The 27,639-nt window shown below is 48.4% G+C and overlaps 1 protein-coding gene across 3 annotated transcripts; it reads left to right on the top strand.

Moving 5' to 3' along the window:
- The first annotated feature begins 204 nt into the window (after nucleotides 1-204).
- On the top strand, nucleotides 205-26,022 carry LOC119964325 (mucolipin-3-like). Of its 3 annotated transcripts, XM_038793633.1 has the most exons (8): nucleotides 567-705; nucleotides 7,884-7,996; nucleotides 8,087-8,236; nucleotides 11,620-11,721; nucleotides 11,804-11,926; nucleotides 13,043-13,249; nucleotides 15,773-15,900; nucleotides 25,207-26,022. In XM_038793633.1, exons 2-8 carry the CDS (start codon nucleotides 7,904-7,906, stop codon nucleotides 25,223-25,225), a joined length of 822 nt encoding a protein of 273 aa, XP_038649561.1. In that variant the 5' UTR covers nucleotides 567-705; nucleotides 7,884-7,903; the 3' UTR covers nucleotides 25,226-26,022. The 3 variants fall into 3 exon arrangements, with proteins under 3 accessions (XP_038649563.1, XP_038649562.1, XP_038649561.1); XM_038793635.1 differs by lacking the exons at nucleotides 7,884-7,996; nucleotides 8,087-8,236 and adding an exon at nucleotides 205-365 and having other exon boundaries at nucleotides 569-705; XM_038793634.1 differs by lacking the exons at nucleotides 7,884-7,996; nucleotides 8,087-8,236 and having other exon boundaries at nucleotides 205-705.
- Nucleotides 26,023-27,639: the final 1,617 nt, after the last annotated feature.

The raw sequence follows: 27,639 nt of genomic DNA on the forward strand, positions 1-27,639 counted from the left end.
TCTGCAATAGCCTACCGTGGGGAACCTTATCAAACGCCTTACTGAAATCCATATACACCACATCAACCACTTTACCCTCATCCACCTGTTTGGTCACCTTCTCAAAAAACTCAATAAGGTTTGTGAGGCATGACCTACCCTTCACAAACCGTGTTGAGTATCGCTAATCAACTTGTTCTTTTCAAGATGAATATAAACCCTATCTCTTATAACCTTTTCCAACATTTTACCCACATGTTCAAAATCATGGAGGGTCTGGACAGAGGAGAGAGACAGAAAGTGTTGCCATTGGTGGACAGATTGTGAACAAGAGGACACAGAGTAAATTGGCAAGAGAGAGAGAGTTGGAGAAAGGTGTGCACACGGTGAGTGGTTAGGATTCGGAATAAACTGCCTGGGGGGGAGTGCAGGAAGCTTCAGAGACTTTCCAAAGCAAATTGGATCATTGCCTGAAAGGTTTGCAGGGCACTGGGGGACCAACACAGAAACATTGGGCCGAATGGCCACCTTCTGTACTTGAATATTCTGAGATTCTGTCGAACCGGTGAACATGCTTTTGTGTTTCCAGGTTTACCAAAGATGCAAGTGTTGAGACGGTATAACGGGTGCCCGCAGCCTCCAGCATACGCTGGACCCGCTCTCCACATTCGGCTGGGAGACATTATCCAGGTGGTCCGTGCAGAAGCACATTACACCTGGTGGGAGGTAGGAACATCCAATTACAGCAGAGAAAGTAGCTCTTATCCATGAGAACATCGCAGTATCAGCCTGACTCATTGGTTACCGCTGTCAGCACTGAGTCGCAATGTCGTGTTTAATAATCCGTGTACAAATAATCCACGATAGAGAAGCTCAGTGGAAGGAGCAAATGGCTAACTGTATCATTCTAATGTATCAGCTTCATGGTCATTCTTACTGATAAAATATTTCTGTGTTTTAAACCAAAGTCCAATCCTCAAACTCTGATAGTGCGGTTTAAACTTGTCTTGTCTGGTTTATTAGCTCAGATGTTACCAACTGACCCTATTTAAGGAAGGTCGGACAGTCCCAGTACGTTCTGAGATGTTTTATGAACTTCTAGCTGCTGAATGGCTCTGCTTTTCCAAAGCACCTTGCTTTTACCAGGTGTGAAATACTGCTGTTTATTTTTAACAATGTTACTTGACGAGTAGGGAGTTTGGTTTAGCTCATTGTCGATTGTCGTAAAATCCCATCTGGTTCACAAATATCCTTTTAGGGAAGGAAATCTGTCATCCTTAACCTGGTCTGGTCTACATGTGACTCTAGACCCACAGCAATGTGGTTGACTCTGAAATGGCCCAGCAAGCCGCTCGGTTGTATTCAACCGCTACAAAAACACAAAAAGGAATTAAACCAGATGGATCACCTGGCATCGGCACAGGACATGGAACCGAGAACGGCAAACCCAGCCTTGTCGATCCTGCAAAGGGGGGGGCTTGAGCCAAAGTTGGGAGAGCTGGCCACAAGGACTAGTCAAGCAACAGTCTGACGTTGTCTTGCCCCAGACACCACTATCACCATATCACTAATCCTGGGTATGTCCAGTCTCACGGGGCAGTGGTATACAGTTGGGATGGAGTTGCCCTGGGAGTCCTTGACATCAATTCTGGACCCTGTGAAGTCTCGTGGCTTCAGGTTAAACATAGGCAAGAAAACATCTTGCTGATTACCACGTACCGACCACTGCTGATGAACCAGTACTCCTCCATGTTGAACACCACTTGGAGGAAGCACTTCCATGTCCCTCACTGAGAGTGACTTGGTGATACCACCACAGTCCGAACTGGCCGGGTCCTAAGAGACATCGCTGCTGGACTGGGACTGCAGCAGGTGGTGAGGGAACCAACATGAGAGAAAAACATACTTGACCTCATCCTCACCAACCTGCCTGCTGCAGATGCATCTGTCCGTGACAGTATCGGTAGAAGTGACCACCACATAGTCTGTGTGGAGACAAAGTCACGTCTTCACATTGAGGATACCGTCCATCATGTTGTGTGGCACTACCACAGAGCTAAATGGGATAGGCTTTGAACAGATTTAGCAACTCAAGACTGAGCATCCATGAGGTGCTGTGGGCCATCAGCAGCAGCAGAATTGTATTCAACCACAATCTGCAACCTCATGGCCTGGCATATCCCCCACTCTACCATTACCACCCAGCCGGGGGATCAACCCTGGTTTAATGAAGAGTGCAGGAGAGCATGTCAGGAGCAACACCAGGCATACCTTTTTTTTTTTTTTTTAATTTTTTTTTTTAAATGAGGGGTCAACTTGATGAAGCTACACCAGTGCCAAACAGTATAAGCAGCAAGTAATACAGCAAACCGATCAAATCCAAGCTCTGCAGTAATACAGCAAACAGATCAGATCCAAGCTCTGCAGTAATACAGCAAACAGATCAGATCCAAGCTCTGCAGTAATACAGCAAACAGATCAGATCCAAGCTCTGCAGTAATACAGCAAACAGATCAGATCCAAGCTCTGCAGTAATACAGCAAACAGATCAGATCCAAGCTCTGCAGTAATACAGCAAACAGATCAGATCCAAGCTCTGCAGTCCTGCCACATCCAGCTGTGAATGGTGGCGGACAATTAAACAACTCACTGGAGGAGGAGGCTCCACAAATATCCCCATCCTCAATGACGGAGGAGCCCAGCACATCCAAGGCTGAGGCATTCGCAACAAGCTTCAACCAGAAGTGCGGAGTGGATGCTCCATCTCGGTCTCCTCCGGAGGTCCCCAGCATCACAGGTGTCAGTCTTCAGCCAATACCATTCACTCCACGTGATATCAAGAATTGGCTGAAGGCGCTGGATACTGCAAAGGCTATGGACCCTGACAATATTCCAGCAATAGTACTGAAGCCTTGTGCTCCAGAACTTGTTGCACCCCGAGCCAAGCTGTTCCAGAACACTAAAACACTGGCATCTACCCGGCAATGTGGAAAATTGCCCAGATGTGTTCTATGTGCACAAAACAGGATGAATCCAACCCAGCCAATTACCTCCCTATCAGTCTACTCTCTATCATCAGAAAAGTGATGGAAGGAGTCATCAACAGTGTTATCAAGCGGCACTTACTCAGCAATAACCTGCTCACAGACCCTCAGTTTGGGTTACACCAGGGTAACTCAGCTCCTGACCTTATTACAGCCTTGGTTCAAACATAGACACAAGAGCTGAATGCCAGAGGTGGGGTCAGAGTGACTGCCCTTAACATCAAGGCAGCATTTGACCGAGTACGGCATCAAGGAGCCCTTGCTAAACTGGTCAATGGGAATAGGGGAGGAGGGGGGAGAGAGACTCTCCGCTGGTTGGAGTCATACCCGGCACAAAGGAAGATAATTGTGGTGGTTGGAGGTCCCAGGACATCACTGCAGGAGTTCCTCCGGGTAGTGTCCGAGGCCCAACCATCTTCAGCTGTTTCATCAATGACATCCCTTTCATCATGAGGTCAGAAGTGGGGATGTTTACAGATGACTGCACAATGTGCAGCACCATTCGCGATTCATCAGATAATGCAACAGTCTATGTCCAAATGCAGCATGACCTAGACAATATCTAGGCTTACAAGAAAGGATCTAACCATCACCCCATGACATTCAATGACATTACCATTGCTGAATTCCCCACAACAACATCTGGGTATTACCACTGAACTGGACCAGCCATAATAACACTCTGGTCACCAGGGCAGGCCAAAGGCTCTGAATCCTACAGCATGTAACTCGCCTCCTGACCCCCAAGGCCTGTCCACCATCTACAATGTAGCGATGCCAGTGTTGGACTGGGGTGAGCACAGTAAGAAGTCTTCAGGTTAAAGTCCAACAGGTTTGTTTCAAACACTAGCTTTCAGAGCACTGCTCCTTCCTCAGGTGAATGAAGAGGTATGTTCCGGAAACATATATATAGACAAATTCAAAGATGCCAGATAATGCTTAGAATGCGAGCATTAGCAGGTAATTAAGTCTTTACAGATCCAGAGATTGGGGTAACCCCAGGTTAAAGAGGTGTGAATTGTCTCAAGCCAGGACAGTTGGTAGGATTTCGCAAGCCCAGGCCAGATGGTGGGGGATGAATTTAATGCGACATGAATCCCAGGTCCCGATTGAGGCCGCACTCGTGTGCGGAACTTGGCTATAATGCATACAATTCCGCTACAATTCCGCTACAATTCCGTACGCATGAGTGCGGCCTCAACCGGGACCTTGTATTCATGTCGCATTACATTCACCCCCCCCCCCCCCCCCCCCCCCCCCATCTGGCCTGGGCTTGCGAAATCCTACCAACTGTCCTGGTTTGAGACAATTCACACCTCTTTAACCTGGGGTTACCCCTATCTCTGGATCTGTAACGACTTAATCACCTGCTAATGCTCGCATTCTAAGCATTGTCTGGCATCTTTGAATTTGTCTATATAGATGTTTCTGGAACCTACCTCTTCATTCACCTGAGGAAGGAGCAGTGCTCCGAAAGCTAGTGTTTGAAACAAACATGTTGGATTTTAACCTGGTGTTGTAGGACTTCTTACTGTGCTCACCATCTACAAGGCACAGGTCAGGAGTGTGATGGAATACTCTCCACTCTGTAGGAATGGAGCTCTAACAACACACCAGAAGCTCAACACCATCCAGGGCAAAGCAGCTCTCTTGATTGCTCCCCTTCCACAAACATTCATTCCCTCCACCACCGAACAGTGGCAGCCGTGTGAACCATCTACAAATGCGCTGCAGTAACTCGCCAAGGTTCCTTAGACATCACCTTCCACACCCACAATCACTACCATCTAGAAGGACAAGAGCAGCAGATACCTGGGACGCCCACCTGGAGGTTTCCCTCCAAGTCACTCAACAACCTGGCTTGGAAATATATCGGCATTCCTTCACTTGCTGGGGCGACATTCTGGAACACCCTCCCTAACAGCACTGTGGGTGAACAAAACCTCGGCGACTACGGCGGTTTGACAAGGCAGGGCACCACCACCTTCTGAAGGGCAACTCTGGATGGGCAATAAATGTTGGTCTAACCAGCGATGCCCACATCCTGTAAATAATTTTTTTTAAAATTGGTTGAATGTCTGGTTCCATGATGTTGGGAGAAGCCAACAATATGGGTTCAATTCCCATATTGGCTTGAGGTTAACTTCTCAAACTTGTCCCTTGCCTGAGGTGTGGTGACAGTCGGGGTAAGCCACCCCCCAGTCCCCGCGCTCTCAAGGGGAGAGCAACGTCTGGGACTATCGTCACTTTCACTTAATGAAGTTTGAATTCCGTGTGTAGCTCTATAGCCTCTTCATTTGTCAGTATCCCTTTGCCAATTCCTTTATTATCTGAAATTACCGTTACCGCAATTTGGCATAGTCTACAAATTGTGATGCACGCCTTTCTCGGATTTTAAACAAATTCTAGATACCGAGAGTAACAGTTCAAACCTCAGATAAAACTGTGTTGTTTTCCTCTAAATTTCAAAACCCTTAAACTTGTGCAAAAAAAAAAGGTTTTCCTGGAGTCCACAAATGATATATTCACTGCAATTTTCCCATCTGTAATATCTGCCACTTCAACAACAAACACTTGCATTTCTTTGGCACCTTCAACACAAAGAACAGTCCCAAGGTGCTGCACAGAAGAGATTCAGATACAATTTGACACCAAGGCACAAAAGAAGGGGGTGTGAGGATAGGTGACCAGAAACCGGTCCAAGGAGTAGGGATTTATGCATGACTTAATGGAGGAAAGTGAGGTTTAGGGAGGGAAGCCTTGGAAAAGGGTCCAGAGGAGGTTCACAAGAGTGATCCCTGGAATGAAGAGCTTGTCGTATGAGGAGCGGTTGAGGACTCTGAGTCTGTACACAGTGGAGTTCAGAAGGATGAGAGGGGATCTTATTGAAACGTACAGGATACTGCAAGGCCTGGATAGAGTGAACGTGGAGAGGATGTTTCCACTTGTAGGAAAAACTAGAACCAGAGGACACCATCTCAGATTAAAGGGACGATCCTTTAAAACAGAGATGAGGAGGAATTTCTTCAGCCAGAAGGTGGTGAATCTGTGGAACTCTTTGCTGCAGAAGGCTGTGGATGCCAATTCACTGAGTGCCTTTAAGATAGAGATAGATAGGTTCTTGATTAATAAGGGGATCAGGGGTTATGGGGAGAAGGTAGGAGAATGGGGATGAGAAAAATATCAGCCATGACTGAATGGCGGAGCAGACTCGATGGGCTGAATGGCCTAATTCTGTTCCCATATCTTTATGGTCTTATGGGAATTTGAATGCCCAGGCAGCTGAAGTCAGGGACCCCTCCCCCACAGGATAGAGGCCTGCACAGAGACGAGAGATTGTGGACGGCGGTGGGGCTGGTGGAGTTTACAAAGCACCGGTAGGAGTGAGGCCATGGAGGGACTTGAAAGGAAGGACAAGCCAATGAAACTCCTTGGAGAGTTGAGGTCTGTTAGGCACTATTGCTCCTTTCTGAAGTCCATGGGGGGATTTGCCGCACAAACGTCCGTGTGTTTTGCTGTGGCAGGAGACAGCACTATTGGCCAATGGCGGGATCTTCTGGTCCTGCAGTCATCAACGGGATTTCCCATTGAATGCACCCGTGGCGGGATCAGCGGGTCTGATGGTCCAGCGGCATGATCAGCCGGAAAGCTGGAGCCCATATCTGGAGAAATGAGAATCTCTTCCTCCACACCAGAGATGTGCCGCTATCTGTATTTAGCCAGGTTAGCGTTCGAGATTGCCAACTTCACTTGTAGGAATTCTGGGTGGTTTTGTCACATGACATCTGATGTATCGAGCCCAACCACGCCCTGCTTTCCTGGACAAATCAAAAAGCAAACCAATCCGATGGGAATAATCCTCGACTGTTGAACAGCTCACCACCTCCACCCGTATTTAGTCTTTTGCAGATTTAATTAATGGTTGAATATTTTACTGACATAAATACAAATTAGGAATAGGCCATTTGACCGATTTGAGCCGGAACTGCCATTCAGTACTCAACTGTCCTCAACTCCACATTCCCACCTACACCCGGTTAACCTTTCACCCTCTTGCTTGTCAAGAATGTGTCTACTTCTACCTTTTAAGACTCACCACCCTCTGTTTGAAAATTTGGGGTTGCCATTTGGCCATGGATGAGGAGAATTACTTTCTGCCAGTCACCCCTAGTTTGAGATCCTCCCACGAGAGGAAACATCCTCTCCACATCCATCCGGTCAAATCCCCTCCGGATCTTGTATGTTTCAATCAATTCGCCTCTTTCTTTTCTAAACTCCAGCGGATATAAACGTAACCTGTCCACCCTTTCTGCCTAAGACCACCCCGCCCATGCTGAACTGTCCAGGTGCTTCATCTTTCCAGAGACTGAAGGGTGATCTTTGTCTTTGAGGATAGGGTGGGAGGAGGTGCTCTTTCAGAGGATCATTGCAGACACTGTGGGGCCCCTTCTGCACGAGGGATGCTATGATCGTGAGGAGTGTTGACAGTCTTAATAACTCTATCTGTTCTTATAAAGAAAGAAATGGATATGAGCTTTCCTCCCCTATTCCGCATATCCACACTCCGTTGACCCCTTTTGAAGAGACTGTTAACTGCCACAGTTGCCGATGGTCTGGGTGGAAGCAGCTGGGGAAGTGAATTGGTGGGAACTTCAGGATACATCCTGATGGCCCGAATGGCCTTCCTCCTGAGTGGAAGTCGGTAAATGTGCTAATTAATACCCGTCCACTAGATGGCGCACCGGATCTGCTTTCCATCGATTGCTGTAGATGGAAATGACTTTGAATCGACACCGAATTTTTACCCGCTGATTTGCATTGGTAATTTTTGTAAAATTTTCATTTCTTTCTTTCTCAAAGTACAAAAGAACACTCACTACATGATGGTCTTTGATGCTCTTATTGTTGTGATTTGTTTGACCTCGCTAACTCTCTGCACCCGATCTGTTGTCAATGGAATAAAGCTGCAGTATGTACGTATGGTGTTGAATAAGGATTTGCTTTGCTGTAATTCTGCTGCCAAAACTGACCCGCCAGTAACTGCTGCTGCTCTTCCACTCCAGGAGTTTGTGGACTTCTTCTTGCTCCACTATAACAAAGCTGTGACGTGGAGCGACCGCATGGAGTTTGTGAATGGCTGGTACATTCTCATCATCGTTAGCGACTTGCTGACGATCGTTGGATCTGTCCTCAAACTGGAAATTGAAACCAAGGTACGGGAAAGGAACCAGGAGTCCAGCCTGGTGCTTGAACATAAGATAGGAGCAGACCATTCGGCCCATTTGGTCTGCTCTAACACTCAATATGATCCTGGACTTCAACTCTCCATAATCCCTGATTCTCTAAGAGACCAAAGATCTGTCTGTCCGCAGAGAATTGAGATTCACAAACCATTGAGTGAAGAGGATTCTCCTTATCTCAGTCCGACACGGTCGGACCCCGGTCGTGCAAAGCTGCCACCTGCCTTCCAGATTCCCCAGCCAAAGGATATGGTTTCTCGAGCCTCCTCCCCTCAGAATCTTGTTTGTTGAGATTGCCTCATTCTTCCAAACTCCAGAGTTTACAGACCCAATTTTACTCAGCCTCTCATAGGACGGGCCCCTCATCCCCGGAAATCGTTGCTGTGCCCCCTGTAAAGCATGTCTGTCCTCCAATGGGGAGTGGTAACAGTGGTTTTGTTAGCACTGCTGCCTCACAACACCAGGGATCCAGGTTAAATTCCGGCCTTGGGTGACTGTGCGGAGTCTGCACGTTCTCCCCATGTCTGCGTGGGTTTCCTCCGAATGCTCCGGTTTCCTCCCGCAGTCCAAAGGTGTGCAGGTTAGGTGGATTGGCCATGCTAAACTATCCCTTAGTATCCATAGATGTGTTGGGACGACGGCGCTGAGGACCCGGGTTCGAATCCTGGGTCACTGTCCGTGTGATGTTTGCACATTCTCCCCGTGTCTGCGTGGGTCTGGCCCCCCACAACCCAAAGATGTGCAGGTTAGGTGGATTGGCCACGCTAAATTGCCCCTTAATTGGGAAAAAAAGAATTGGGTACTCTAAATTTATTTTCTTAAAGTATTCAAAGATGTGTAGGTTAGGTGGGGTTATGGGGATAGGGTGAAGAAGTGACTTGGTAGGGTGATCTTTCAGGGGGCTGGTGCAGATTTGATGGGCTGAATGGCTTCCTCCTGCACGATAGGGATTCTATGTTTCTGGGCTAGTAATGTAGCCACGTGAAGTAATCCTTTCGATACTTGGGAGACAGATACTCATCACATTTAAAAACACTTGGATGAGTATTTTGAAATGCCATAAACTAGAAAATGGGATTCGGCTGGAGAGCTCTATTTGCTCCACTGGCACAGGCTCAGTGGGCAACATGGCCTCCTTCTATGTAGCAGGTTTCAAGAGTTGAAATCCCATCATGACACCTGGGGAATTTCAATTTGGTTAATTCAATAAAAATGCCATCGAAGGAAGGAAGTCTGCCATCCTTGCCCGGTCTGGCCTACATGCGAGTCCAGACCCACAACAATGTGGTTTTCTCGTAAAAGCCCTCGGAAATGGCCCAGCAATCCACTCAATACAAGGGCAAAGAGGGTTGGGCAACAAACATCACCCTGGCCAGCCACATGTGCATCCTGTGAATGAATTATAAAAAGTCAGAATGGTAAATGAAGAGTGGTTGCTGGGGCCCAGGCCTAGTCCATTGCTGCATTTAATCAATAGACTCTTGAGCTATGTTGAGTGGTCTTGCTCGTAAAAGTCGCCGCCAATGCCCGTTCCTCTTCAGTTGAGATGAACCACTTTGTGTGGAGGAGGTGTCGCCAGTAACTCCACGGAATTTCTGCTGGCCAATCAGTTTGTTAAAGTGGAGAAACTTGTTCCAGAACACAACACAGAAGGAGGCCATTCATACTGGCAACCCTCTCTAGCAGTTAATGAACCCACATGCCAGGAGGGAATCCTTTAAAAAAAAAAATCTATCTTAAATTTGCCTTCCACACCTTGAATTGTTTGGCCCTGGCTCAATCTTACACCTTTTGAAGGATGGTGTTTGGCCATCCTGCCTGCAATGACTCTTTTTGAAAGAGTTATTCAATTAGTACTACTCCCCCTGTCTTTGCCCCATAGCTCTGCAAGTGTCTCCGTTTCAATCCCTGTGGTGGTATGAATGGGAGTGCTGGTTTCCCATTGGCTCTGGCTGGTCATGTGCCTCTCGTCTGATTGGCTGGGGCTAGTCATGTGACTGCTCACCAATTGGTCGAGAGGCAAGTAGACCCCCGCCTCCGAGGCGGGGTATAAGTACCCAGAGTTCCTGGCGGTCGGCCTTTCTCTGTAGTTGACCACCGGGCTAACATCTAGCTGATTAAAGCCCAAGTTTGGACCTTCATCGTGCCTTGCGTCCAATTGATGGTACATCAATCCCTTTTGAAAGTTACAGTTTAAACTGCTCCCACCGCCCTTTCAGGTATCAGGTTTGAGGTCCTTGCTGCATTTAATTCAATTCTCCTTCTTTCAGCTTGGTTCTTTCACCAATTAATTTAAAACTATGCCCTTTTAAGTACTGAGCACCCCATTCTCTTGTTTCTCTCCGCTCCCATAAATGCAAACGGTTCTTATTGCTCCATCCCAGATTTTACTAATATTAAACAGCTCTTCCCCCTGTAAATCTCTACCCCCATCTCTGATTGGGGCTCCCAATGTACTGAGCTCCCGACGTCCTTTCATTTCCCACCCTATCCTGTGGCTTCTCCAAGTAACAGTGTCGATCGCTGTCAGCGAACGTACAAATCGTCTGTTCAGCTCAATCAAATTGTTTCAGTTGTACAGATCCAATCTTCTCAGTCTCTCACCGTTCTGCAATGTCAGTGATACCTGACCTCCCAAGGGTTGAACAAAGTGGATGAAGTAAAGGGTCCAAATTAGGGTTGTATTCCCCAGAAGTTCGAAGGGTGATTTGATTGAAGCTTGAAAATATTAAGGGGAACAGATAGACTAAAACTATTTCCACTGATTGGAGAGCCTGAATGTAGAGAGTTTGGTCTAAAAATTAGAGCCAGAAATTTCGGGAGTGAAATTTGGGAAACATTCAACGCACACAAGGATGGTAGAACTTGGGGAATCTCTTCCACAAATGGCAATTGATGCTAGATCAATTGTAAATTTTAAATCTGAAATTGATTGATAAGCAAAGGTATTAAGGGGTGTGGGGCAAAGGCAGGTGAATAGTTTGCACATCTGCCTCGATCTCATTTCCGTTTTTAACTCATTCAGGGGCCGTGGGCGCCACTGGCTGGGCCAGCATTTATTGTCCATTTCTTATTGTCCTTGAACCAGATGGGGTTTTATAACAATTGACAATGGTTTCATGGTCAACATCAGACTTTTAATTCCAGATGTTTTGATTGAATTTGAATTCCACCGTGTGCCGAGGTGGGATTTGAACCGGGGTCCCCAGAGCATCACCCTGGGGGTCTCCATTTTCCCGTTTGAAAGGTAGAACTAGGACAAGAGGTTGAGTGGCCTCCCCTGTTCCTAACAGCATCATAAATTCCTCCCTGTGCAGTTTCACAAGCTCAAACTTTTCCTTTTCTTTTCCTTGCAGAGTTTTGCATCTTATGACGTCTGCAGTATTTTACTAGGCACGGCCACCTTGCTTGTTTGGGTTGGAGTCATCCGATACTTGGGCTTCTTTGAAAAGTATAACGTAAGAATTGGCAATTGGCTTTCTTTGTGTCACGTTGAAGGTCTCTCTGTGGAATTCTGACTTCCTTTTGCTTTTATCGCAGGTTCTTATTTTAACGCTCCGAGCAGCTTTCCCAAATGTCATTCGGTTCTGCTGCTGTGCGTCTATGATTTACCTGGGTTACTGTTTCTGTGGGTGGATTGTACTGGGACCCTACCATCAAAAGGTGAGCAAGAGAGGAGCTATATTTTTTCTTTTACCTTTTTTTAAAAGTAAAACCCGCTTGGGTTTTCTTAGTAATGGAAACTTGTCGAAGAAGGCCATTTGGCCCTCCTACCTGTACTGGTTCTTTTTGAAAATAGCAGCTATGCTTCACCCTGCATTCCTGCCTTTTGTCAGCAGCTATTCATCTCCAGAAGCTTGTTCAACTCCCCTTTTTTCAAACCATCGCTTGCCTCAGGCAAAGCTTTGATAGAGAAAGGAGATAAAATGTATTACCTCTGGTGAGTGGGTCGACAGTCGGGCATCATGGATTCAAAGTCATTGGCAAACGATCTAGATTGGAAGTGGAAAATTTCTTTCACTTGGAATTGTCAGGATTTGAAGTCTTTTTGGAGCTTCCCCTCCAAGTCACTCACCGCCCTAACTCGGAAATATATCGCCGTTCCTTCTCTTGTCACCTTGGTCAAAATCCTGGAACTCCCTTCTTCACGGCTTTGTGGGTGTCCCTGCAACACGTGGTCTCCGGGGTTTCGAGAAGGCCACTCGCCAAGGGCAGTTGGGGCTGGGTAACAGATGCTTACATAACCAGCAACACCCACATCCCGTGACTGAATTTTTAAAAAAAATTCCTGCGCTGAGTAGAAAGTATTTCTTCATCTAGATCTGATTATTGACCCACTGATCAGAGGGAGTACATTTCTCTCTCTCAACTCTATTAAAGCTTTCATCACCTTGAACCTTCAGCCCACGCAAAATGCGTCTAATCTTCCCACTCGGACCTGAAGTTCCTCACCCCGGTACACCTCCCCCAATTTGGTGCCCAATATTCCTGCTGAAGACCAAGTTGTAACGGGACCTCTTTTGAGTTCTATTCATTCATTTATTTATTTATTTATAACAAGATAACAGATGGGCTTTTTGTAGACTGCCTTCTCAAATTGCCCCCTCACTGCTTGAAGGATTTATGCGCATGAACACCACGATCTCTCTGCGCCCCTCCTGCCGCACATTTCACGATCAAGAGCTGGCATGTGTGGCGGACAAAATCATTTGGATTTTTTTTAGGGTGGTAATCTTACCTCGACAAACCAAGAATAATTGTGTGGTTCTCTTCTGACAGTTTCGTTCTTTGAATATGGTCTCTGAGTGCCTCTTCTCTTTGATCAACGGAGATGACATGTTTGCGACTTTTGCTGCAATGCAGGACAAGAGCTACGTAGTCTGGGTGTTCAGTCGAGTCTATCTGTCCACATTCATCACCCTCTTCATTTACATGGTTCTCAGTCTCTTTATAGCCCTGATTACTGACACGTATGAAACAATTAAGGTAGGTAGTCCTCCCTGTCTTGCTGTCCGCTATTTATAATGGTTAGGTTTCTTAGCCATCAAATGACGTTTAAATTTAGAATGTATTCAGAGGCTGTGTGCAGTTGAATGCTGAAGAGTGGGAATTTTTATATTCATTCATGGGATGTGATTGCTGCTGGCTAGGTCAGTGCGATAATTGCCCAACACTAATTGGGTGGCACGGTAGCACACGGTGGTTGGCACTGTTGCTTTGCAGCGCCAGGGTCCCAGGTTCGATTCCCAGCTTGGATCACACTGTGCGGAGTCTGCATGTTCTCCCCGTGTCTGAGCGGGTTTCCTCCGGGTGCTCCGGTTTCCTCCCACAAGTCCAGAAAGACGTGCTGTTAGGTGAATTGGACTTTCTGAATTCTCCCTCTGTGTACCCGAACAGGCGCCGGAAGGTAGTGACTTGGGACTTTTCACAGTAACTTTATTGCAGTGTTAATGTAAGCCTAGTAACTTCATTACAGTGTTAATGTAAGCCTACTTGTGACAATAAAGATTATTATTATTATTATTAATTGCCCTTCAGAAAGTGGTAGTGAGCAGGGATGGCTGGCCATTGTGACAACTGATATTCAGGCGCTTGTATTTGTGTGTGTGTGGGGTATCATTTAAATTCAAGGTGTTAGCTGGGGTAATCACGAGAGCCAGGCTGGTTTTCAAAGTTGAATTGGTAGAGAGGTTTTCCCCACTGACGCTGTGGTTGTTTTCTCCGGTCTGGGGAATCGAGAACACGGGTACAAGTCTCAGGATTATTGGGCTGATTGTAAACTGCGACTTTGGGTAAATTTCTTCAATCAGGGTTGTGGTTCCTTGGAATTTTCTATCTCCAGAGGGTTGTGAATGCTCCATTGCTGAATATATTTAAGGCTGGGACATCCTTGTGGGGAGGTGGTGTTGTTACAGGACTGGTGGTCCACAGATGCAGGGTAATATCCTGAGGTCTCTGGTTTGATCCCGCTGCGGCAGATGGTGGAAATTGAATCCAATAGATATCTGGAATTAAAAGTCGGTGACGATGAAACTATTGACATTAAAAAAAAAACATTTAGGGAAGGAAATCTGCCATCCTTGCCTGATCTGGCCTACATGTGACACCAAACCCACAACGATGTGGTTGACTCTTAAATGGCCTCTGAAATGGCCGAGCGAGACATTCAGTTGTATCAAACTGTTACAAAGGAAAGAAACTGATCGCACCACGCAGCATCGACCCAGGCACCAGGAAACAACAACAGCAAGCCCAGCCCTGTTGACCTTGCAACGTCCTCCTTGCTAACATCTGGGGGCTTGTGCCAAAACTGGGAGAACTGTCTTGACGGACTAGTCAAGCAACAGCCTGACAGAATCATACCTTACAGCAAATGTCCCAGACACAACGATCACCATCTCTATGTATGTCCTCTCCCAGTGGCAGTGGTGTACAGCCAGGAGGGAGTTGCCCTAAGAATCCTCAACAGCGACTATGGATCCCACTGTGGTGATATGCATCACTGTAGATACACAAGGGGTTACACAAGGGGTTAATGTAAGTGCACGTAGACTAGCTAGACACAAGAGGGAGCACCAGAGACATGACACACGGAGACTCAACCAATAGGTCAGTAAGATAGGACACGTCCAATGGGCATTCGCGATACACACAGAGGTGACACTACCACAGGGGGACATTACACCAACCCATATATAAAGGACACAGCACACATGATCTTCCTCTTTCCAGTGGAGACACACAGTGAGTACAGACGCAGGGTTAATTGAACATCACACCCACCACCTGGATTGTAGCAGACTGATTCGTCAGGCTGAGTAGCTATAGAAGGATTAACAGTAGAGGCGAACCCGAGGAGGAGAATTGTAAATAGTTAAATAAACGTGTTGAAGTTATCTCCACGTCTGAACCTTCCTTTGTCAGAACAAACATCAAGGAAGCAGCTTGTGCTACACCAAGAGCATAACAAGACACCCACAAAGTCTCATATGGAGAAATATGAGAAAACAATGCCCAATGACGGACAATAATATTAAATAATGTGGGGTGCGTGTCAGAGCAATTTACTGCTGATGGAGTACTTCCTAAGATGTTCTTTTTTGTTTTGCTGTGATCAGTGCTTCAGCTTGTGTGAAAGGTATCGTCGGTGTGGAGATGCCTTTTTCCAAGAGTTTACATCCCAATGTCAGGATTTTTATTTGTCCCTCCATCATCTTTGGTCTCAAATGTTGTATACAATGAGAAGGAGTTGGAGCTGGAAAAAGTTTGGGCTCTGATCATATTGGAGAATCTTTAGACTTTTAAACGTGGGATATGTGTAATCTATTTTTCAGTTGAACTGCACAACCTCTGTAACCGCGAGATTAATCTGATTTCTAGGCCGGGAATATTGAGAGAAACCTCTTTGACTTCTGGGTTGAAGAGCCCATTGAATTTTGTTGGACAATGTAAAGTATTTGTTCTACATAGCTCAATGCTGACCAGTACGTATTTCCTTCTGCTCTTCAGCTTTACCAGCAGGTTGGCTTCCCTCAGACTGATTTGCGTGTTTTTATAGCGGAGTGCAAAGATCTGCCGGATTCTGGCAGGTACAGAGTGGAAGAGGTGTCGCTATCTCTCTCCTGCTGTTGCAACAGGTGAGTTGTTTCCTTGAAAGTCAGTAACCCCTGTCCCAATCCTGACGTGTAACTATGAAACCTGCTTATACACCACAGATTGGGCCCCAGTTGGAGTTTTTGTGTTCAATTCTCGACACTGTACCTCAGGAAGAATGTCACAACCTTTGAGAGCGATTATGGAGAAATTTGTTAGAATGGATTGGATTGGATTGGATTTGTTTATTGTCACGTGTACCGAGGTACAGTGAAAAGTATTTTTCTGCGAGCAGCTCAACAGATCATTAAGTACATGGGAAGAAAAGGGAAAAAAAGAAAATACATAATAGGGCATCACAAGATATACAATGTAACTACATAAGCACTGGCATCGGTTGAAGCATACAGGGTGTAGCGTTAATGAGGTCAGTCCATAAGGGGGTAATTTAGGAGTCTGGTGACAGTGGGGAAGAAGCTGTTTTTGAGTCTGTTTGTGCGTGTTCTCAGACTTCTGTATCTCCTGCCTGATGGAAGAAGTTGGAAGAGAGTGTAAGCTGGGTGGGAGGGGTCTTTGATTATGCTTCCAGGTCGCGGAGGTCAGGTCGGGTCGGGTCAAAAGGTCGCCAAGGGCCTCGGAGGATGTTCAAGCCTGCAAGAGAAGATAAAAGAGAGAGGTTAGTAATAATGTTAGTTTTAGAATTAATTTTTAAAAGATTAGAATGAGTATAAGTTAAGTTTAAAAAGTGGATCTGTTGGGGAGAGCTTGCAGAGAGTCGCCTCGCTCCGACGCCATCTTGGAAAGGAATGGGGTTGTGACATTATGATAAATGTACAGAACTGTAAGGGTTAATGTTATGTCCAAATCAACCACTAGAGGGTGCTAGATGCAGAACTATATAAGGCATCGATGCTAAGCCTTCTGGGAGAGTGTTGAGGAGAAAGCTAGAAACAGACTGTAGGAAAGATGGTGTGAGTGAGAGCAGATCATAGTTACTGTTTTAGTGTAGAGATTAATAGTAAATGAGTGTAGATTGTAATTGTAATAGTAAATGAGTGTAGGTTGTATGATTATTCTATAGGGCAGCACGGTGGTGCAATGGTTAGCACTGCTGCCTCACGGCACTGAGGTCCCAGGTTCGATCCCGGCTCTGGGTCACTGTCCGTGTGGAGTTTGCACATGCTCCCCGTGTTTGCGTGGGTTTCACCCCCACAACCCAAAGATGTGCAGGGTAAGTGGATTGGCCACGCTAAATTGTCCCTTAATTGGAAAAAATGAATTTGGTACTCTAAATTTATAATTTTTTTAAAAACTGTTTATTATATCAGAGTAAGTGTCAAATCCAATTCAGTAGTGTAAATAAATATTTAGCTTTGTTTAATATAAAAGCTAGGTGTGGTCTTTGTGAACACTCCACCAACCATCTTGGATTAGAACCACAAAGAACACCACAGGGATTAGGGGTGTGACGTGCGTTATGTAGAGAAAATGGGATTGTTCTCTTCGGAACACAATGTTAAGGGAGATGCTCAAAATCACGGGCTGAGTAAATTCAGAGGAATAATTTCAGGTGGAATAAGGGGCAGTAACCAAACGGCACAGTATTTGCAGACGCAGGAAGGAGACTGAAAGGGAAAGATGCTTGTGTGTCAGGTTCCGATCTGGAGTGACCGGCTGAAAGGGCAGAGAAAGTAGATTCAGTGGTAACTTTGCAAAGATGGTTTGAATAAATATTTGGGAGGGGAGGGAAGTGTGGGGCTATGGGGAAAAGAGTGGGAAAGTCGGACTAATCGGATAGTGCATTCAAAGCATAGACACAATGGACCGCCACCTTCTGTGCTTCAATTCTGTGAACCTACCTCATCCAACAGCTATGTATTCTGGAGAAGGGACATTGGACTCTAAGCGTTAACTCCAATGCTGCCAGACCCGAGTTTTATCCAGCATTTTCTGTTTTTATTTCCGCGCTCTGTTTCTATTTATACATTGCCACTATGCGAATGGTCAAAATGTTTTGGAGCTGAGCTCTGCGATAATTTTCGCTGGGCTTAACCCAGTTATGTTGCAATGCAAACCAGCAAACGGACTTCTGATTAGATGACGTTTTACAGCTTAACTTGAGTCAGACTTGGCACACAAGGGCGCATGTGTTTAACCAGGAAAAATAGAGGGAAAAAGCAAAATACTGTGGATGCAGCACAGTAGCACAAGTGATTAGCACTGTGGCTTCACAGCGCCAGGGTCCCAGGTTCGATTCCCCACTGGGTCACTCTCTGTGCGGAGTCTGCACGTTCTCCCCCCCCCCCCCCCCCCTCCCGTGTCTGCGTGGGTTTCCTCCGGGTGCTCCGGTTTCCTCCCACAGTCCAGGTTAGGTGGATTGGCCATGATAAATAGTCCTTAGTGACCAAAAAGGTTAGGAGGGGTTATTGGGTTACAGGGATAGGGTGGAAGTGAGGGCTTAAGTGGGTCGGTGCAGATTCGATGGGCCGAATGGCCTCCTTCTGCACTGTATGTTCTGTGTGTTTCTGTCTGAAATCCGAACAGGGAGGGAGGGGGGGGGGGGGATTAGAAATTCTACTCTGTGCTGCACTTCACAGACTTGCTCATGCAGTCCTGAAGTAACTGGCACCCTGACCAAGGGACAGATACAGACGGGAGTCTTCTCAGAGGGAATGAGTGGTCATCAATGCAGAGGAGCTCACCTTTTTAAAAAAAAAAATCTTCTTCTCGTGTGGTTCTTCAGAGTCAAATTTCAATTGATGATGCTGCTGTGAAGTGCCTTGATGTCCAGGCGGGAGGTCAAAGTGTCAGGGAACAGGTGGGGGGGGGGGGGGAGGAGGAAAGAGAAAGAGAGTCATGCGGGGTTAGGGACTGCAGGCCAGGGCTGCCATGTATACCTGGTTGGCCACTGGAGGAGCCACCATGCTAACATGTCTGCTCCTTAGCCCCTGCAGACAATAGATTTTGATATCAAACCAGGAGTGATTGGTATCTGCCCAGCCACCAGCAGCCCTCGGGGATTCACTAAGACTGGACGAGGCAGAAGCTGCCCGGGGAGGACTCTGCAGTACCGGAGCCTTCCCCAGAGGAACAGGAGGCAGCTGGTGAGGATAGAGAGCCGGCCGCCCATCAGGCCGAGGAGGAGGTGTCTCAGCAGGCCAGTGTATACCGGTGGCAGGGCCTGTCTTATGAGCACCTGCCAGTCCGGCTAAGTAGGGAGACCGTGAGACATCTGTGCCGGATCATGGCACATCCGGAGTCGGGGGGGATAAGGGGGAGGATAGCCGATTCCGTTGGCCGTCAATACGACGTTTGCTCTGAATGTTTTTGCAATGGGGCCCTTCCAGGTGCCGAGTGAGGACCTGTCTGCAATCTCCCACAGATCTGTGCACAGATACATATGCACCATTACGGAGGCCCTAAATGTCCAGGTGACACAATACATCCTCCTGGATATGGACCAAGCCCACCAGGTTGCCCGGGCAGAGGGAATCGTCACCATCACCCGGATGCCTCCGGTCCAAGGGGTGATGGGGGTGGATGAGGAGATGCCCTTCACACTCCCTCAATGTACAGTTGGTGATGATCACCAGCAGCACGTCTACACCCGATGCCCAGGCAGTGCGCATAGTGCCTTCACCCTGGCACACAATGGTACCCAACTCATTCGTGGTGCTCCCCTGGGTGAGGGGTTGGCTTCTGGATGACGGGCTATCAGCTGCAGCTGTGGCTGATTACACCTATCTGGAGGTCACAGATCAACGTGGAGAACCATTATAACGAGGCCCATGCAGCCGCCAGGAGCGTAATTGAGAAGTGTATTGTGCTCAAGATGCGGTTCAGGTGCCTGGACTGTTCTGGTGGGGCCTCCCAATGCAGCCCTGGGAGAGGCTCCCACATCGTGGTGGCCTGCTGTGTCGTCCTCAACATTGGGAAAAGAGGGGCAACATGTTGGAGGGGGATGAATGCCAGGCCCCCTCTGATGAGGAGGATGTGGAGGAGGGCCAGGGTGGGCAGGGCTTGGGATACCAGGCAGCCACAGGAGGCCGCACAGCATAAACACCATGGCTGCCGTACATCTGATTTCCTCCAGGTTCACTGACTAGGGGGCCTGGCCACCCCCGTGCTTCCTACCTGCCTCACAACAGGGGGCTGGTCCTGGCTGGCAGTATCAGTGGGTCTGATCCATGCGATGGCGGATGATGATGACCCACTCTACGATGAGCTCTGGTGCTGTGCGTCGACCAACGAGGACTGACTCCTGCCCTCCGTAGCACTTTCTGACGTCTGCCAGTTGGTCCCTGCATGCGTGCTGTCCATTCTGTCTCATCGAACCCCTGGGGTGGCGAGGGTGGGGGTAGGGTCCAGGGTGGGGTTGGAGGGGTGGGGTTGGATATCAGGGCAGTGTGCGGTGGTGGGCCGTGCACAGGGCTGGCCCTACCATATGGTGCCCGCACATATCTGGCACACCCTCTGGCCCAGCACAGTCCGCCCCCCCGCACCCTTCAGGCAAAGGACTGAGGCAGTGCGGAACGTTGGTGAACAGGTGTTTTGTTGTGTTATATACAAGTATTGTGCCCTAGACCCTATCATCACTAACCTGTGTGCATCACCACCCATGCCAACTTAACTGGTGTTTAACTTTCTCACTATGTGCCCATACGCCGCCTCTTGTGGCTCCACCAAGCGGACATCAGAAGTGGAGGTAACCTCTGCGTATCTTGCCCTGCGACCTGGGTCCCCTTTGGCGACCCGGCCCAAATGGCCCCCAGTCTTCGCATGTCTTCAATCCCAGAGCTGAAGGGGTTGGATTATGAGGCGAGGTTGAGTAGACTGGGACTATACTCATTGGAATTTAGAAGGATGAGGGGGGATCTTATAGAAACATTTAAAATTATGAAGGGAATAGATAGGATAGATGCGGGCAGGTTGTTTCCACTGGCGGGTGACAGCAGAACTAGGGGGCATAGCCTCAAAATAAGGGGAAGTAGATTTAGAACTGAGTTTAGGAGGAACTTCTTCACCCAAAGGGTTGTGAATCTATGGAATTCCTTGCCCAGTGAAGCAGTTGAGGCTCCTTCATTACATGTTTTTAAGGTAAAGATAGATAGTTTTTTGAAGAATAAAGGGATTAAGGGTTATGGTGTTCGGGCCGGAAAGTGGAGCTGAGTCCACAAAAGATCAGCCATGATCTAATTGAATGGCGGAGCAGGCTCGAGGGGCCAGATGGCCTACTCCTGCTCCTAGTTCTTATGTTCTTATGTTCTTATGTGCCAAGGACAGGTGTGTTGGGGGTGGGAGGGGGTGCTCGGTGTTCTGGCACCTCCCCTGCGGGAGACATCAGCTTGGGACCAATTACTATCTTCTCCCTCGGGGTGCCCGATGCCCCCCGGGCTGCACCTTGGGACAGGGCGTGGTCGGAACGAGCTCCGCCATCACCTGAAGGCCTGCTCTCGACTCAAACCAGGATCCTCGTGGCCGTGCCATGTTCTTCTGTGACTGGCTCAGGCCAGCCGGTGCCAGGCCAATGCCCTCAACACCCACATCTATGACCCCATTGTGACTGGGCCAAGCTCTGGAACGTCACTGTAATGTCCATGTTCCTCTGGTACATGGCTGCCTGTGACATGGCCACCCTATCCTGTGGCTAGGCCAGTACCCGCACTGGACGCCCGAGGCATTGATCCTGGGCCTCCACTGTGGATGTCACCAGTGCGGTGTTGGTCTGTGTGGTAGATACGGTCGGTGCCGACTCATAATACACCTGAAGGCACAGGATGGTTGCTGACTCCCCCTAGTGGCTCTGAGACTGCATCTCCACGATCGCTGGGACCTCCCTTTCCAGAAGCTCAAGACCCATTTGGATGGCAGCTGGTCCCTGGCGTCTGGCCACCCTCGAGCCATCCGTCCCTCGGAGGTTCCTAACTCCACCTGATGCGCCGCAGCATGTGTGTGGTGCACAGCAGACAGTGTCCCAGGAGCTTCTTCATTGAAGTGCCCAGTGAGTGTCTCTGGGATGGTGGAGGGTGTCGGTAACGGTTGTATCTCGAAGTCAGTGTTGTCCCTGGACATGTGCTCTGGGGTGTTGCGGGGTTGGTGTTGGGGTGTGTGGGTCATCAGCAGGTTCCTCCTTGTCACCAGATGAACCGCAGGATTGCGTCGGGGTGGTTGGGGGGGGGGAAGGGAACCGAACCCCCAGATGGACCCACCTCAGTGCCAAGTGATCCTGCAAGACAAAAAACAAGACACCTGGTTAGATTGAGGTTGCGTGTGTGTGCGCGTGTGTGTGGGGACAGGGATGACACACATGCCATAGAGACTTCACAATTCATTGGGGGCTCATTTGCATCTTCAATGGCAAAGTCCACCTCAACGACTGCCCGCCCGCCGACCCGGTCCTCCTCTGTAATGGTGAAGGGTCCGTAGGTCCGGTGGGCCCACTCCAGATTTTGCTTTCTCCGTCCCTCCCTGTGGTTGTACTGGGGGCGGGGGGGGGGGGGGGGGGGGGGGGGGGGAAGAGTGAGACACTTGGACGTGGGCAGCACAAGTCCACAGCCAGTGTCCTGTGTGTGTGGGGCACCTGGCCATGGCAGGTGGTATGGGTGTTGGCATGTGGTGCAGAGTAGGGGTCGATCGCCCTCTCGGTGGGAGTGCTATGGGGGTTGGTGCCAGGCGCACGATGATGGTGGTGACTCACTCTGGCTGGCCTTGGGCTGTTGCCCACCCTTGCCCAGTGCTGCCTCCTGGTTTGCCTGGTGGGGGCTGCGTGGTGTGGGGGAGAAAGGGGTTTGGGACGGAGGTTGGTGCCAGGGGCACAGAGATGGCGACTCACCTGGGCCACCCTGAGGAGGTTGTGCAGCTGGATAAAAGCTTTACATACGGAGGCTGGTGGGGTGAAATGTGAGAACGAGGGGGAATCATTGTTCTGGGAGGGAGTGGAGAGGACGAGGGTAGTGGCGCGGGAGATGGACCGCACACTGTTGAGGGCCCTGTCCACAACTGTAGATGGGAAATCATGGTTGAGGAAGAAGGAACACATTTTCGAAGCACCATTTTGGAAAGTGGTATCATCGGAACAATTGCGATAGAGGCGAAGGAGTTGAGAAAAAGGGATGGAGTCCTTGCAGAGTGTAGGATGCGAAGAGCTGTAGCCCAGATAGCTGTGGGAGTCAGTGGGCTTGTTGTGGGTATTAGTGGATAGTCTATTGCCGGAAATTGAGGCAGAAAGATCAAGGGAAGGAAGGGAAGTGTCTGAATGGACCAGGTGAAAGTGATGGAGGGATGGAAACTGGAAGCGAAGTTGATGAATTTTTCCAGGTCTGGTCGAGAGGACCAAAAAGTCATCAATGTATCGATAAAGGAGCTGTGGGAGGGGACACGGGTAGGCCTGGGACAAGGAATATTCCACATTCCGTTAAAAAGGGAAGCGTAGCTGGGACCCCTGCGGGTACCCATTGCTACACCTTTGATTTGGAGAAAGTGAGATGAGTTAAAGGAGAAGTTGTTGAGAGAGGTTGTGTAGCTTCTGCCTGCACTACTGCTCGGTCCTGGTAGTGGGACCCACGGCCTCTGCCAGCTGCTCCCAGGCCTGGTTGACATCTGTGGGTGGGAGCTGCCTTCCCTCCCGGGGAACAGCGTGTCCTGCCTCTCCTCCACGGCATCCAGCAGTGTCTTCAGCTCTGCATCTGCAAATCCCGGGGCCACTCTCAGGTGGCATCTTCTTGGCTGGAATGCGAGTGTGTGGGGGGTGGAGCGTTTTTATGCAGCTCCAGCCTGTCTGGCACTCCCGTGCCAATCCCGATTCCAGCGAATCTGACACCAGCATCATTTGGAATTGCGCTAGTTCCCCGTGGCGCCAGTAGTGGCCTTTTAGCCCGTCCCAAATTGCTCCGGGGCCGTAGAAAACCAGCCATTCAGTTCCGGTGTCAGCACTTAGTCTCTGAAACCATCAGGTCTTTCAGTGATGTGCCCAGCTGGTGGGTGAGGCTGGTCACTCCTGGGAGAGACTGGCCTTGATCCACTGAAAAGCAGAACCACTTTCCAAAGTCGGTGGGGTGTATTGGCTTTGCCATTCTGATTCCTCAATATTGTAATAGACCCTGTTCGAGATGCCGACCACCACCTTCCAAAGCTTGAACGATAATCACTAGTTAGACTTTTAAAATTTGTTCTTGGATGTGGGTTTCGCTGGCTAGACCAGCATTTGTTAGCCACCCCGAATTGCCCTTGAGAAGATGGTGGTGGTGGTGGTGAGCTGCCTTCTTGAACCGCTCAGTCCCTGGGGTGTAGGTGCACCCACTGTGCTGCTAGGGAGGGATTTTGACCCAGTGACAGTGAAGGAACGGCGATATATTTCCAAGTCAGGATGGTGCGTGACTTGGAGGGGAACCTCCAGGTGGTGGGGTTCCCGGGTATCTGCTGCCTTTATCCTTCCAGCTGGCTGAGATGACGCGTTTGGAAGGAATAAACAAAAGATGGGACTGCATTTTGTCAAGGGAGAATGCTTCACAACATTGATGTTTCCATTAGCTGACGGTACAAGGGGTGGGATTCTCTGACCCTGTGCCGGATCAGAGAATTGGGGGGGGGGGGGGGGGGCGCATCACGCGACGCCGACCCCCGATTAATCCCGCTGGCGTCGTTCTCGTGTGGCCCTACCCGGCAGGACCTCTGCGTTCATGCTGCGGGGCCACTCTGGTGGGGGGAGAGGGGTATCCGACTCCGGGGTGGGGGCCTTGGCGGTGGCCTGGCCCGTGATAGGGGCCTACCGATCGGCGGGTGCGCTATTCCAGTGGGGGGCCTATGTTCACCCGCGCCGGGCCACTGTAGGTCTCCGCCATTTTGCGTCGGGGCAGATGCGGCCAAGGCAACCCACGCACATGCGCGAACTTGCGCCAGCCGTGGCGCGCATGCACGGACCCGTGCCGCCCGTGCTGACACCGGTATCCGCAGCTGGAGCTGCGTGATGCTCTTCAGTGCCGTGCTGGCCCCCTTGTGCGACGCAGAATCGCTGATCCTCGGGGCCAGATGACGCCGTTGTGAAACACTCCGGCGTTTACGACGACGTCAACACGTAGCCCCAGGATTGGAGAATCCCACCCAAGGATTTTGGGACCTGGAGTTAAGATTTTAAGATGTGCTGAGGCAGGGAGCTTTTTTATGGAGTGAGTGATAACGACCTGGAACTCAATGACTGTGGCGAAAGCAGACAGCAGAGATGATGAATGATTTCCAAAGGAAGTCGGATGGGCACTGGCAAGGATCCAGGAGGTAGAGTGTGACTATGACTGTATGATGAGAGCATGTTTGAAATGCAAATATTGTTTTGCATATTATTTGTTTTTTCTTAGGTCCGAAAATGGAGCTTAAGAGAGTAAAACCTTCGACCCGAATTTGTTCTGACAAAATAGAGAGTGACCCATCTAATTGACCAGATTGGGATGCTGGTGAGAAAGAGAACATTTGTTTGCCGATTGATAGCTGACTTGTTTGAATACCGAAAGGTCCAGACCTAATTGGCGACTGGAAATTCTGCTTCGAAGAAATAATAAGCTGCCCAAGATAAATACCAATTTCTGCACATTTACAATATTTTAAAAGTAAGGCGTCTAAGACTACCGATAAGATAATGGTACAGTTTTGCCCCTGGACAAGTGCTGTGATTGTCATAATAACTTTGAGGGTGACCAAAGTGTCTTCTAAAATGATGTAGAGATGTGAAGTTCGTGTGCCAAGATGTGGATGTTCTTATGACTCTTAATTTGTGGGCTAACGTTGCCCATCTGGGGTTTTGGGAATTTGGGCCTGCCACTTTCTTGGGTGTAATGACGTTTCTATCACACTGGTTGTAAAGCTTTTTACGGGCCCTGGAGCAAGGTTTCTGATGGATTACTGCTTGCGGGCATTGAAATAACGGTGATAATGGAGCAGCGGGGTGGGGGTGGGGGTGTGTGAATAAATATTTGCTTCGGATAATGTCATGAATCAAAATGTAGTCACGGAAATGGCAAAATGAACTAATTTGCAGCCCGAATTCAACTTTTTTTATGTGTTAAATCATATACATTATCAAAAATTAATATATGCTTGGTAAATCTTTATTGCAAATGTAAGTCAAAAAGGCTCATTTCTTTTTGGAAGTGAAATAAATTATCCTTTTTGGTTCACGTGGTGTCTTTCTTTCCTTATCCAGGAGGAGTCATTTAAATAGTTTGTGTCGCATCCTGTCGGCACTCCCAGTGTGTGGAATGTGCGCGCGTCGTGACGAGCAATCTCCAGTCCTTCAATCCACGATGCTTATAAATTGCAGTCCTCCCGTCTCCTTACACTTTCAACACTCTGGTTGTCATGGTGTCAGCTGTCCAGACCCTAACCTCTTGAATTCCTTTCCTAAATGCCTCTTCCCATTAGTAATCCATCCATTGGCAGTGGTAACAGCAGAAGATCCCACCACAAGCCAACGCCAAGCCGCCTCCTGCTGCCAAGAAACACGCCGTGCGTGGGGAGGCCAGGGAATCTCGCCCCATGTTTTTGAGTAGCCTTTGGTCCTGTGTGTTGCTGTTCCTGCAGTGTGCTTTTATCAAGATTGTCTCACAGATGCCCGACTATACAAAAAGATGTCAATTTATTTATTTTTTGCACCTGTTGCAAAACTAATGCATTTAAATTCCAAAGTAAACTCCTTGCTGCTTGGGATTCCACCGTGAACAGATGGTGAGAGTTGTTGTAGCTCTTTGAACTTGGGTAGGAATGGTGCCAGCTGGGGAATGTGCTGCTGATCTATCTACTGACGCTTCACAGCATCTCCGCGTTGTTACAACACAGGAGGCCTGTCATGTCTGCCCTTGCTTTCCTTGAAGCAATTTACCGAGTTTCATTCCGCCGTAAACTGCACATCCTTCCTTGTCAGATAATAATCCAATTCCCTTGATTGAACCTGCAGCCCCCACACACTCGGGAAGCGCTTTGCAGATTCAGGCACTTGGTGCATGAAGATCTTTTTTTACTCGTCTCCATTTCTTCTTCTGCCAATCACTCCCCCATCTGTGCCCTCCTGTTCTGTCCTTCACCAATGGGAACAGTTTCTCTATCTACTCTGGCCATTTGAACATCTCTATCCAATCTCCTCTGCCTTCTCCACTCCAAGGAAAGGAGTCCCAACTTCTCCAATCTATCCACATAACAAGTTTCTTCTAATAGGTATCTCCAATATCCTATTCACCTGAGGAAGGAGCTGTGCTCCGAAAGTTAGTGTTTGAAACAAACCTGTTGGGCTTTAACCTGGTGTTGTAAGACTTCTTTCTGTGCTCACCCCAGTCCAACGCCGGCATCTCCACATCATGGCTAAAAAAGCTATCCTACTTCGATATAATGAGACTAGAACGTTTTGATGTATAGATACAGGTATTATTCAGCAGCCAGGATGTTCTGAACATGTAATCTAAAGAACAATAAAGAAACTTTGTAAAGTTCCTGAGCCCAGGTCATTTAACCCACAAAGTGCTTTACGAGCAATGTTACCTCTGGAGTTATCATTAGACAATGGCAGAAATATGGCAACCAATTTATATACAAAAAATCTCTGCACGGTAAATGACCGTTTTTTAAAAAATATTGTTGTTTGCAAGATAAATAGTGGCTTAGCAGCTAGGGAGAACTCACCTGCTCTTTTGAAAATAGTAAAATGAACTCTTACCTGGGAGGACTGAACAGGTTTTAATATCTTGTTTGAAGTAGATCTCAGTGCAGCACTCCGAGTCCCATACTGGGAGTGTTGACATGTC

This window comes from Scyliorhinus canicula, chromosome 4 (genome assembly GCF_902713615.1).
Source record: "Scyliorhinus canicula chromosome 4, sScyCan1.1, whole genome shotgun sequence".
Taxonomy (NCBI): domain Eukaryota; kingdom Metazoa; phylum Chordata; class Chondrichthyes; order Carcharhiniformes; family Scyliorhinidae; genus Scyliorhinus; species Scyliorhinus canicula.

Coding starts and splice junctions, on each gene's coding strand:
- LOC119964325 (XM_038793633.1), top strand. CDS start 7,904: ATGATGGTCTTTGATGCTCTTATTGTTGTGATTTGTTTGACCTCGCTA. Junction 11,722..11,803: donor GCTTCTTTGAAAAGTATAAC/GTAAGAATTGGC, acceptor CTTTTATCGCAG/GTTCTTATTTTAACGCTCCG. Junction 11,927..13,042: donor TGGGACCCTACCATCAAAAG/GTGAGCAAGAGA, acceptor CTCTTCTGACAG/TTTCGTTCTTTGAATATGGT.